Source organism: Schistocerca serialis, chromosome 3 (assembly GCF_023864345.2).
Source record: "Schistocerca serialis cubense isolate TAMUIC-IGC-003099 chromosome 3, iqSchSeri2.2, whole genome shotgun sequence".
In the NCBI taxonomy this organism is placed as follows: Eukaryota; Metazoa; Arthropoda; class Insecta; order Orthoptera; family Acrididae; genus Schistocerca; species Schistocerca serialis.
The window spans coordinates 867701290-867713747 of record NC_064640.1 but is presented as its reverse complement, the minus strand read 5'-3'; the positions used below and the strand labels follow the sequence as shown (position 1 = coordinate 867713747).

At 40.8% G+C, this 12458-nt stretch overlaps 1 protein-coding gene across 5 annotated transcripts in view; it reads right to left on the bottom strand.

Annotated features, from left to right (window-relative positions):
* Positions 1 to 12458, bottom strand: part of LOC126471009 (bone morphogenetic protein receptor type-2) — a 378855-nt gene that overhangs the window by 21147 nt on the left and 345250 nt on the right. For 4 of the 5 annotated variants that reach the window (XM_050099064.1, XM_050099068.1, XM_050099065.1 and 1 more), the window contains one exon: positions 11702 to 11935. In XM_050099064.1, the coding sequence (XP_049955021.1) occupies positions 11702 to 11935 (234 nt within the window). The remainder of the gene's footprint in view (positions 1 to 11701; positions 11936 to 12458) is intronic. The other variant, XM_050099067.1, reaches the window with a different exon arrangement.

Here is a 12458-nt window from a genome sequence, read left to right as displayed (position 1 = left end):
TGATGCATGTCTAGATTATCTTATTGTCAATTTACATAGTGGGGAATATGTAGCTAGCCTGGCTGGTGGAGTTTTCACATATCATAATCCACTGCATTTAACACTTTATCATAGGCAACCAATGTATTCCAATGAATTTAGGGTGGCATGAGTAAGAGGTCAGAGAGAGGAGTATATTAGGTTATTTACTGTCTAGCTACAGGATGCAAAGTGGGACTCTTTATATGAGTGTCAAGCAGGAAAAACTAGAGATGAAAATGGTTTTGGTGACCTTTTTTAAATTTTAAAAACATGGAGACTTATGGTATTCATGTTCCCTATTAATAAAAGTTAGCTCCTCAGGTAAATGTAAAAATGCAAAAAATAACTGGTTTACAAAATAGCTGCCAAATTAGAGAAAACATTCTCATACTGTATTGGATGTATAAAAGTGAGGATGATTGAAGGGCTGAGCAAAGAAATACAATTTACCTTAAAAGTAAAAAGTATTACAAAACTAAGCTCATATAACACAAAAAGCAGCACATGAAAGGTACTGAGAAGATATTTCAAGTAAGTGTAAGGCAGCACGGGAAGTTATTAATCAAGATAATTCTTCCAGTCAGATATGTCAAACTCTGCTTGATCTACAAGAATTGAATGATACCTTTGTCACATCAGTCAGAGGACTCTGAGACAAAATTAAGGCCACAGAGACATCTGCAAGGGATATGTTTGGTTCCCTGCTGCCTGAAGTACCTTTGTTTCACTGGAATGAAATCATGTCCAATCATGTCTGTAAAACCGTTTCTAAATTATCTGATTCCGAAAGAATGGGCTGCTATTAGATGTCTAATTATGTTGTTAAAAGAACAGTTTCATTTGATATGTAAACCACAAAGTGTAATTTTTACTAAAGGTTTGAAGAATGGGTTTTTTCCAGATTCACTAAAATTTTCAAAAATTATGCCCATATTAAAAAAGGATGATAACCCTACACTAGAACTACTGACCAGTTTCTGTCATGCCAATACTCTCAAAAACATTTTAGAGACTCATTTACATTCAATTAACCAATTATTTTTAAAAGCATGACCTTTTTTGCAGCAATCGGTAGGGATTTCAACCAGGTAAAAATACCACTGTAGCTGTTCAGGAAAATGTTCATCAGACTTTAGCAGCTTTTGAAAATAAGATAATTTTATGATGTGACTGAAGTAAAGCACTTCACCGCATTCCTTTCAAAATATTATCGGCAAAACTGGCGTATTATGGTATACAAAATCTATATTAGCAGTACTTTCATCCTACCTGAACAACAGAAGACAGTTTGGCTCAATTAGAAACAGACATTTTACTTCAGTAAAAACTGGTACAGGCATTTCACAGGGCTCTGTGTTTGACACCTTCTTTTTCATTGTGGCCATCAACAATCTGCCCCATTGTGTACCACAGTCTGTAATCTGCTATTATGACAATACAACTTTACTTACTTCACATTGCAACATCCCAGATCTTGATAAGATTAAGCAAGACACCCTTGGCTCTTGATTAAATTGGTCTGCAGCCAATAAACTTGTTTGTAAATGATTAATGGAAAATCTCATATAAAGATGTGAAACAAATACTAACAAAGAGATAGAGGGGCTGGCCAGTACTTACCTCAGCTCAGTACAACCAATAGATACACAAAACAGAACAGAAAATTTACATTCCTAGCTTTCGGAACTTTGTTCCTTCATCAGGGAGGAGAGAGGGGAAAAAGGGAAGAAGTGAAAGTGGATCCAGTTACTCACAACCCAGGTTATGAAGCAACAGGGCAAGGTAAACAGGGAGGGTAGTAAGGATGGAGGCATGGTCGTCAGAGGGAAGCCAAAGATATTCTACTGTAAGAACTGGGACAGCTTCAAACTAAAGAGGATGTATACAGAAGTAAAGAGGTACATAGTATACAGATAAACACAACTATGTAGGAAGAAAAGATGCGTAAATGGCTAAAGAGGAGAGGGAAAAAGGAGAAGACTGAAGAGTAAATGGGAGTGAGGTTGGTTAATGTAGGTTCAGTCCAGGGGGATGGCGGGATGAAAGGATGTGTTGGAGTGCAAGTTCCCATCTCCGCAGTTCCGAGGGACTGGTGTTGGGTGGGAGAAGCCAAATGGCACGTTCAGTGTAGCAGGTTCCTAGGTCCCTATAATTATGCTGGAGGGCATGCTCTGCTACTGGGTATTGGACAACTCCTAGGCGGACAGTTCGTCTGTGCCCGTTCATGCGCTCAGCCAGTTTAGTTGTCGTCATACCGATGTAAAAGTCTGTGCAGTGCAGGCATGTCAGCTGATAAATGACGTGTTGTTTCACATGTGGCTCTGCCTTGAATTGTGTGTGTTTTACCAGTAGCGGGGCTGGAGTAGGTGGTTGTGGGGGGGATGCATGGGACAGGTTTTGCAGCAGGGTTACAGGGGTACGAACCGCTGGGTAGAGAAGGTGGTCTGGGAATATTGTAGGGTTTGACAAGGATGTTATGGAGGTTAGGGGGGCAACGAAAGGCAACTCTGGGTGGTGTGGGGAGAATATTGTCAAGGGATGATCTCATTTCAGGGCTTGACTCCCTGGCAGAGTAATTTGTTGATGTATTCGAGGCCAGGATAATATTGGGTGACAAGGGGGATGCTTCTGTGTGGTCTGGGGGTAGGAACATTGTTGTTGGACGGGGAGGAATGTATTGCTTGGGAGATCTGTTTGTGGACAAGGACTGCAGGATAGTTGCAGGAGAGGAAAGCACTGGTCAGGTTATTGGTGTAATTGTTGAGGGATTCGTCACTGGAGCAGATACGTTTGCTACGAATACCTAGGCTGTAGGGAAGGGAGCGCTTGATGTGGAATGGATGGCAGCCGTCAAAGTGAAGGTACTGTTGTTTGTTTGTGGGTTTGATGTGGACAGAGGTGTGGATGTGAGCTTCAACAAGATGAAGGTCAACATCCAGGAAGGTGGCATGGGTTTTGGAGAAGGACCAGGTGAAATTCAGACTCGAAAAGGAGTTGAGGTTATTGAGGAAATTAAGGAGTGTTTCTTCACCATGAGTCCAGACCACAAAGATGTCATCTATAAACCTATACCAGGCCAGGGGAAGCAGCTGTTGGGTCTTCAGGAAAGCCTCCTCCATGCGGCCCTTGAAGAGGTTGGCATAGGACGGAGCCATCCTGGTTCCCATTGCCGTTCCCCTGATTTGCTTGTAGGTCTGGCCTTCAAAAGTGAAGTAATTATGGGTCAGGATGAAGTTGGTAAGTGTGATAAGGAACAAGGTTTTTGGAAGATCTTCAGGTGGGTGTTGGGAGAGGTAGTGCTCAAGGTCAGAGAGACCATAGGTATGTGGGATGTTTGTGTAAAGGGATGTAGCATCTACGGTGACAAGAAAGGTTTCAGGTGGGAGGGGAGTGGGAATGGATTTGAGGCGTTCTAGGAAGTGGTTTGTGTCTTTGATGTAGGATGGGAGTCTGCGGGTGATAGGTTGGAGGTGTTGGTCTACCAGAGCTGAGATACATTCTGTTGGGGCTTTAAAGCCTGTTACAATGGGACGGCCAGGATGGTTCTCTTTGTGGATTTTGGGTAATAGGGGTATGTGACTCAGGTGGAGTGAGTAGGTCTATGGAAGCCGTTGTGAGGCCTTTTGAGGGACCTTGGGTTTTTAGGATTTTCTGCAGCTCAGTCTGGATAGAGGGAATGGGATCCTGGGTAACAGCTTTGTAAGTTGAGGTGTCGGAGAGTTGAAGCAGTCCTTCTGTAACATACCCCACATGGTCAAGTACCACAGTTGTGGAGCCTTTATCCGCTGGGAGGATGACAATATAGCAATCTGTTTTCAGCTCCTTAATGGCGTGGGATTCAGCTGGGGTGATGTTGGGGGTTGTCGGGATGTTCTTCAAGAAGGACTGGGAGGCAACACTGGATGTGAGGAATTCCTGAAATATCTGCAAGGGATGGTTTTGGGGGAGGGGAGGAGGATCCCTTTGAGGAGGCGGTCAGAACTCTTCTAGACAGGGTTCAACACTGGGTTTGGTATTTGGGGGCTGTGTTTGGGTGGTGAAGTGATATTTCCAGTTGAGGTTCCGGGTGAATGAGAGGAGATGTTTAACCAGGGCATTGTGGTTGAATTTAAGCGTGGGGCTGAAGGTTAAGCCTTTTGATAGAACAGATATCTCTGGAGGAGAGAGGGATCTGGATGAGAGGTTTAGAACTGAATTGGGACTGGTGATATGTGGCATTTGACTGTGGTAATAGTTGAGATATTGTCTGTGTGGGGTATGTGCTGGGATTGGGAGATTGAGTAGGGTGGTCAGGCTAGGTTTGTTGGCTATGAGGGGGATCTGTTGAAGGTGCTGTTGTGGTTGGTGTTTATGAGGGATAGGGAGAGGGACCCCACTTCTTAGGTGTTGCACTAGCACTGTGGAAATTTTTTTCAGGTGGTGTGTGGCATGGAACTCAAGTTTACAGCTGGCTTCTAGGGCGATGTTCCTGAGTGTGTTCTCCAAGCAGGGGTTTGAGAGGTGGAGGACTTTGAAGAGAGATAGGAGCTGTTGGGAGTGGTGGTTACACAAATTACTGTAGAGATTCAGGACAAGTTGGGTAAGGGCTAATGATTAAAGGTTCTGGAAGTCCAGGAGAGACTGGTGGAAGAAGGGATTGCACCCAGATATGGGAACTTTTAAGGTAGGTCCTTTAGGGGTAATTCCAAAGGTTAAGCAGGACCGGAGGAAAAGTATGTGGGATTGCAGTTTGGCTAGGGTGAATGCATGTTTCCGGACTGAATGTAAATAACGTGGTATAGGATTAGGGTATATAGTGGGTAACTGGTGGGTAGGGAAATTAAATAACTAAAGTTAGAATAGTAATAATAAGAAGGAATAAAACAAGGAAGGAAGATCGAGAAAGAAAGGAAAATGTGTTGATAATGTTCAATACTAAAGGAAGACCACTAAATAAGAAAAGTACGGATAAAGGTTGACCAGACCAAGCAAGTATGTCCAGATCAAGGGAAATGAACACACGTTGCTCAAAAAAAGATCGCGAGTGTTGCAGAAAGGATTGCGAGTGGACCTCTGTCCACATCAAACCCACAAACAAACAACATACCTTCACTTTGACAGATGCCATCCATTCCACATCAAACACTCCCTTCCCTACAGCCTAGGTATTCATGGCAAACGTATCTGCTCCAGTGACGAATCCCTCAACAATTACACCAATAACCTGACCAGTGCTTTCCTCTCCCGCAACTATCCTGCAGTCCTTGTCCACAAACAGATCTCCCAAGAAATACATTCCTCCCCATCCAACAACAATGTTCCTACCCCCAGACCACACAGAAGCATCCCCCTTGTCACCCAGTATTATCCTGGCCTCGAATACATCAACAAATTACTCCGCCAGGGATATGACTTTCTCAAGTCAAGCCCTGAAATGAGATCATCCCTTGACAATATTCTCCCCACACTACCCAGAGTTGCCTTTCGTTGCACCCCCTAACCTCCGTAACATCCTTGTCAAACCCTACAATATTCCCAGACCACCTTCTCTACCCAGCGGTTCCTACCCCTGTAACCCCGCTGCAAAACCCGCCCCATGCATCCCCCCCCCCACAACCACCTACTCCAGCCCCGCTACTGATAAAACATACACAATTCAAGGCAGGGCCACATGTGAAACAACACGTCATTTATCAGCTGACATGCCTGCACTGCACAGACTTTTACATCAGTATGACGACAACTAAACTGGCTGAGCGCATGAACGGGCACAGACGAACTGTCCGCCTAGGAGTTGTCCAATACCCAGTAGCAGAGCATGCCCTCCAGCATAATTATAGGGACCTAGGAACCTGCTACACTGTACGTGCCATTTGGCTTCTCCCACCCAACACCAGTCCCTCGGAACTGCAGAGATGGGAACTTGCACTCCAACACATCCTTTCATCCCGCCATCCCCCTGGACTGAACCTACATTAACCAACCTCACTCTCATTTACTCTTCAGTCTTCTTCTTTTTCCCTCTCCTCTTTAGCCATTTACGCATCTTTTCTTCCTACATAGTTGTGTTTATCTTTATACTATGTACCTCTTTACTTCTGTATGCATCCTCTTTAGTTTGAAGCTGGCCCAGTACTTACAGTAGAATATCTTTGGCTTCCCTCTGACGACCATGCCTCCATCCTTACTACCTTCCCTGTTTACCTTGCCCTGTTGCTTCATAACCTGGGTTGTGAGTAACTGAATACACTTTCCCTTTTTCCTTTTTCCCCCCCTCTCCTCCCTGACGAAGGAACAAAGTTCCGAAAGCTAGGAATGTAAATTTTCTGTTCTGTTTTGTGTATCTATTGGCTGTACTGAGCTGAGGTAAGTACTTGCCAGCCCCTCTATCTCTTTGTTAAAACTTATTTGTAATCCACGTAAAACCCAAAAGCTTAGGAAGGAATTACTAAGAATATAGGAAATGAATGTATCAAATTCTTAGGCAGAAATATTGATGCCAAACTCAGTTGGCAAGAGGGTATCAACCAAGCGTGTAAAAATATTTCGCGATCATCCTACCTGGTATGGAAACTGAGAGATATGGTCAGTAATAATTATCTCCGTATGAAATATTTTGGGGTCTTTCTGTCACATATCTCATATGAGCTACTCATATGAGGGCATTCTACTTGTATAAGTATCATAAAAAAAACCTGACACTATAATATGTAAGGCTGGTATTATAGAACACTGTTACACTCTTTTCATAGGGCTTAGGATACTGAAGGTTGAGAATCTGAATATCTATTAGCCTGCATTCCTTGTCAGGAACAACATTAAAGAATGTGTTGTTACAGAAACCATTCACAAACATGACACCAGAAATAAGGCAAATGCTGTCATTCCAAGGCTAGCAATAACAGAAAACCACCACAAAGTCAATGCCCAGAAAATTTTTAACGAGTTTCCTCTTAATGACTGATCCTTGCCATTTAAAAAATTTATAATAAAATTATATGATTAGCTAATAAAACCCTCATGTTAGAATATAAAAAGAACTATGATATTGACACTGTCAAAGTCAATATTTAAGATTATAGTTGTATAGAAGATATTTAATTTGTGCATGTAGTATGAACACTACCTTCAATACTTTGATTTAAACTGTAACTTGCTACCACTGAGAAAGCCTACCGTATTTACTCGAATCTAAGCCGCACTTTTTTTCCGGTTTCTGTAATCCAAAAAACCGCCTGCGGCTTAGAATCGAGTGCAAAGCGGAAGTTCTGAAAAATGTTGGTAGGTGCCGCCACAAGTAACTTCTGTCGTCGAATATATGTAGCGTTTCGCAGGCACAAAGATAAACACTGGCACCAAAACTTCTGCGTCAGTAAATAAATTTTAAAGAAAAAAAGGTCGAAGACGAGCCTTTTTTCTCCGCCCTGAGTTTCGACCACTGCATTTTCATACATTATCCAACGAAGTAAAAAAAAAATTCCGTATTGTTCAACTTCGAATGTAGCAGCATTTCAATGCACTACGAAAATCCGACTGGCAAGACTGATTGGGATGTTTGTCAATACGGCCTACTCTGCGTTCTGAATTTTTTCCTACCTGTGAGAAGAGATGGTTGCTAATAGGAACTTTTATGAATTGTGAATCACATGCAGTATTCGCTTCACCATAATAATAATACGAATATAAACATTTTCCCATGTATTCTTCCGTGTTTGCTGCAATCTCATTTAAATCCTGTCTGCCTAATAAACTACAAAACTAGAGTGAGACAACAGCAAACGCGGACGAAAATACATATCATGTCATGTTTATATTCGTATTATTCTTATGCCGAATAGTGATACAGTCAGAATTGAAGCACGGCAATTGACTAGATTTTTTAATCCAAGATAACTCTAATTTCTGTGCAGAATGTATTGTACTAAAGAGGCGCCTGCAAAGACTTTCAAACGGAGAAAATTTTTCGCTAAACTCTCGTTCAGAACATCTTCTATCGTACGCAGTCTATTATTTGGTTCTTGTTGATTATTATCAAAGAAAGCAGCAGTATAAGTAACAACAAATAGCAGTCTCTTGCAATTGTTTCGCCTAATGAGACGATTCCTCTCTTTTTTTAAAAAAATTGTAAGCGGTGGTAGCGCGCACAAAAGCAAGCAATGCCGCGAGCGGCGACAGGTCGTAAACACTCATTATCTGAATGCGACAAACAATGCATGACACAGTACAGTAATGCATTTTCAACTTTGAGTGACGTAAACACCTATAACAAAGAGAACGGCACTTATCAGATAAAGAAAAATAATCAATCAATTCAAACCAGACGAAGCACGTGAAAAAGGAAGGGTATCCGTATAAATACGGACGGAGCGCCTGACGCTTAGCAACGGCAACCTGGTAAAGCTTAACTGCTAAGCTTACGACTCGAACCAAACTACTATAGCTGTATCGTCATTCATTTGACCTAAATTGTGTCTCATATTACAATGGACCAACTTTGTTTCGATTTGGAGGTGCGGCCTAAAACTTTTCTCTCCCCTTGAATTTCGAGTCTCAGATTTCAGGTGCGGCTTAGATTCGGGAAATTTTTTTTTTCCTCGATTGCGAGTCTCATTTTTCAGGTGCGGCTTAGATTCGAGTGCGGCTTAAATTCGAGTAAATACGGTATTCTACTGAATGTGGTCAATGACAAATAAAGAATCTGAATCTATTGTTCATTCCCATAATAGCTCTCATGATTTTTTTTTTTTCTTTAGCTTGAACACTCTGAGGTGGTTTGCCTTCTCAACACTCCAAAAATTATGCTATATCTTATTACAACTGCTATAATACATGCATGATAAACAATTTTCTTAACAACTAAGTCATTTATTTTATTAAGAACCCTCACTGCATGAAAAAATTGTTTAATCACTTCACAAAGCAATCCATGTGATCTGTTCATGACACACTTTTGTTTATCCTAACACCACGAAATTTAACAGAGTCTGCAGTGACCAGTTCTCTGCCCCCATAATTTAACTGTGATATATAATCAGCATTTTGGTCCTTAAATGTACAATTTTTGTTTTTGTAGTCTGCAACATACCATGTAATTTTTACGGTAAGCGGCAATCTATCTTTTCCTACATTGTTAACTTTGTATTTGATGATTTACTACGGAGTTCAGGAGATCTTATTTTACAGTTATGGAAATTTGTGTTTTTGGTGGGTGGGAATATGCAAATCAAATCATGGCCTACACTTCAAAAGGAGTGGGGAAAAGGGTAACAGGCACTTTGGTTGAGAAAATAAGAGGATGAACAGTCACAAAGCACAGTTTATCCTTAGCAGTTCAAAAAATTGCAATAAAAAAGAAAAACCTAGGTGTAAATTCATCATAAAGCTTCAAAATATTGCAGACGTGATGAACACAGTGAGACACACTTGGGCAGCTCAGCTGGTAGAGCACTTGGTGGCTGCAAAAGGCAAAGGTCTCGCATTTGAGTCTCAGTCCGACACACAGTTTTAATCTGCCAGGAAGTTTTATGTCAGTGCACACTCCACTGCAGAGGGAAAAATCACATTCTGGAAATATCACACAGGCTGTGGCTAAGCCATGTCTCTAAAACGTCCTGTCTTCCAGGAGCACGTCTTGCAAGTTTCGCAGGAGAGCTTCTGTGAAGTTTGGAATGTAGCAAATGAGACAGTGGTAGAAGTAAAGCTGTGAGGATGGATCGTGAGTCGTGTTTGGGTAGCTCAGTTGGTAGAGCACTTGCCCATGAAAGGCAAAGGTCGTGAGTTCTACACTCTGTGTCTGGCACACAGTTTTAATCTGACAGGAAGTTTCATATTGGTGCACAATTGACTTCAGAGCAAAAATTCTCATTCTGTAACCATCTTGCCTGCTTAAATAAATAAGGATTTAAGTGCCAGTCAAACACAGAAATACAGTGATAACAATGTAGAGGTGGCTTATAAGTTAGCAGCTCTTTAGTGCGAAAGATATATGAAAAAAATGATGGTATGACACATGTATGTTAAAAACAGCCATAAAATTCAAAACTATAGACACATAATTTTTGCCTGCAAATATCGCATAAGAACAATTGTGTGGGAACTGGCATTTGGTAACAGCACAGTTCCAATAACAATACTTTACAGATACACACTGAAATATTTTTTGATGTTTGAATAAATACTTCAAATAGTACTGTTTACTATCACTCACGCAAGTGGAAGCATACAATAATTTGGTGCAACTTCACTTTTAATATGTTGAAAGAGTTGAAACAAAGACATAGTACAGAAATAGTAAGAAATAGTATTTAGTTCTTATAATTTGGCATCACTTGTAAACTTTGTGTTCCTCTTCATCAGACCTTGACTAGTTTAACAAAGAAAATAAGAAGACAGAGTTGTTATACGTTTAAGAGCTATGTACAGTTCTTATAGTTAACAGCATTTTTCTAATTTATAAAACTTGTCCTAGTCGCAAAATGGAGAAAATAGTTTAATTTTTACCTACATGGGTGAAAAAGATGTGTAAAGTTCTCAAACTGTCAAGAAGAGAGGCATTAGCCACTGACTCCACTATAGGGGGAGTGTTGAAATGTTGTCCGTGCAAAGTTGTATATTAACAATGCCTGTCTCAAGTTGCGCGGGAGGAGAGGGGGGGGGGGGGGGTGGCCTGAGCCATTGCTTCAAGGTCAGTACACTACAGAATAATGAAACCATTCCATCAATCATTTGTGGTCATTATTTGGCATCAACAGCCTTAATAATTTCTGATTACTCTTTCTAAACCTTGCCCCCCCCCCCCCCCCCCCAAGGTGACTATCTTGCTTATGTAAGCAAATATTTGGTTTTATTTCTTACTAATGAAGATATCTTGTACGTATTTGATGATGAATGTATAATTCCCCTAGAAAAAATTTAGGTTTGTGGACAGCTTCAAAGGATGAGACAGCAGATACGGGCCAAGACCCACTCAAAAACAGTGATATTCTAATACACTTGCAATCTTAATAATGTACTGGTCCATTATAACATAATTCCTTATGCCAGCCATGTGTTGCTGGTGATACCCTTAAAACAATCCAGTGTAAATCAGCCGAATGCACCCACTTACCACTTCTTTTCCTCCCTGTCCCATGATGGCATTTCTTAATCTATTAGGGCAGAGCAACTGCTGAATAGTGATTCCTTATGTTGGCCTCACTGCAACAACTCTGCAACATTCTATGTGGACATGCCAACTAATCAGAAGACTATGTGGATGACTGTTGCCAATAATCTATTATCAGTCATAAAGTAGTCATCCCAATTGCACATTTTGGCCATTACAACAGTTAGTTTCAACAACTGACAGCTGCTTGCAATTAATGTCACATGGGCCAAACCTCCTGCCCCCCCCCCCCCCCCAATATTATCATCTTTGGGAATTTTCCTTCTCTCTTAATTCTTTCAGTTATTGAATTTGTTTTAGTTAGTGCTTTCTCTATTGAAACAATTCATGCGTAAAATGTAGGCCTCTACTACACTCACCTTCAAGAGCCACTCTTGCAGTGTACCATCAGATATCTCCTTCCCACCCATCACTCTTTGTGTGTGAATATGTGTGTGTGTGTGTGTGTGTGTGTGTGTGTTCCACAGAACCATGAAAATTATATAATCAAATTATTTAATGACTTGTTGAGAAATTCATGGTGATCATTATACATACCAGTATTTTCCAGAGAATCTGGTAGTTGCTTCTCATGTAATCCAGAACTGATCATATGACCCATGTTACTTGAATTATTATTGTAGTTATAGTTGGTATTGGTGCCACTGCTGCTGTTGTTATTGTTATTGGTAGTCCGAACTACACCAGGTAGCTGACTCAGCGTTGTAGATGTGAACGTGGGATTGACTGTAGGATTGACAGTAGGACTCATTCCTGATGTTGTTATAGCTGCTGAAATATAAAAACAATATTAATAGTATCATTCCTTTAATTAAAGAATTAAGTGATTTACATAACAGTAGTTTCCTCAAGGAACACAGACTGAAATAATCTCATGTGACTTACTGAATTTTAGACACTGGCTCCCACTTTGGCTGCAAAGTGGAAGCCTAAACCTGACAGTCCAGGAATGCACCAAGCATACTGTACTAGTAAGTGGTGACTTTAACTTACATGATACAGGCTGGAAACACAACACATACAGTATGGGTAGTAAGGACAACATTAATGCAAAGTAATTCAGCCACAAGTGAAAGAAATATTTTAGACTTCCTTGCTACAAACAAACAAACAAAAATTTTTTTGTGAGTGCCATCACTGAAAGGATATTACTGACATGCTGTTATTATTAGAACAATAAAGAAAAACACAAAATGGTCATCAAGAAGGCTAAGAAAGTATTGGTGCTTGGTCAAACTAACAGACGATCATTAAAAAAGTAGCAAAAATATGAACTGAGAACATTTTGGTAAAA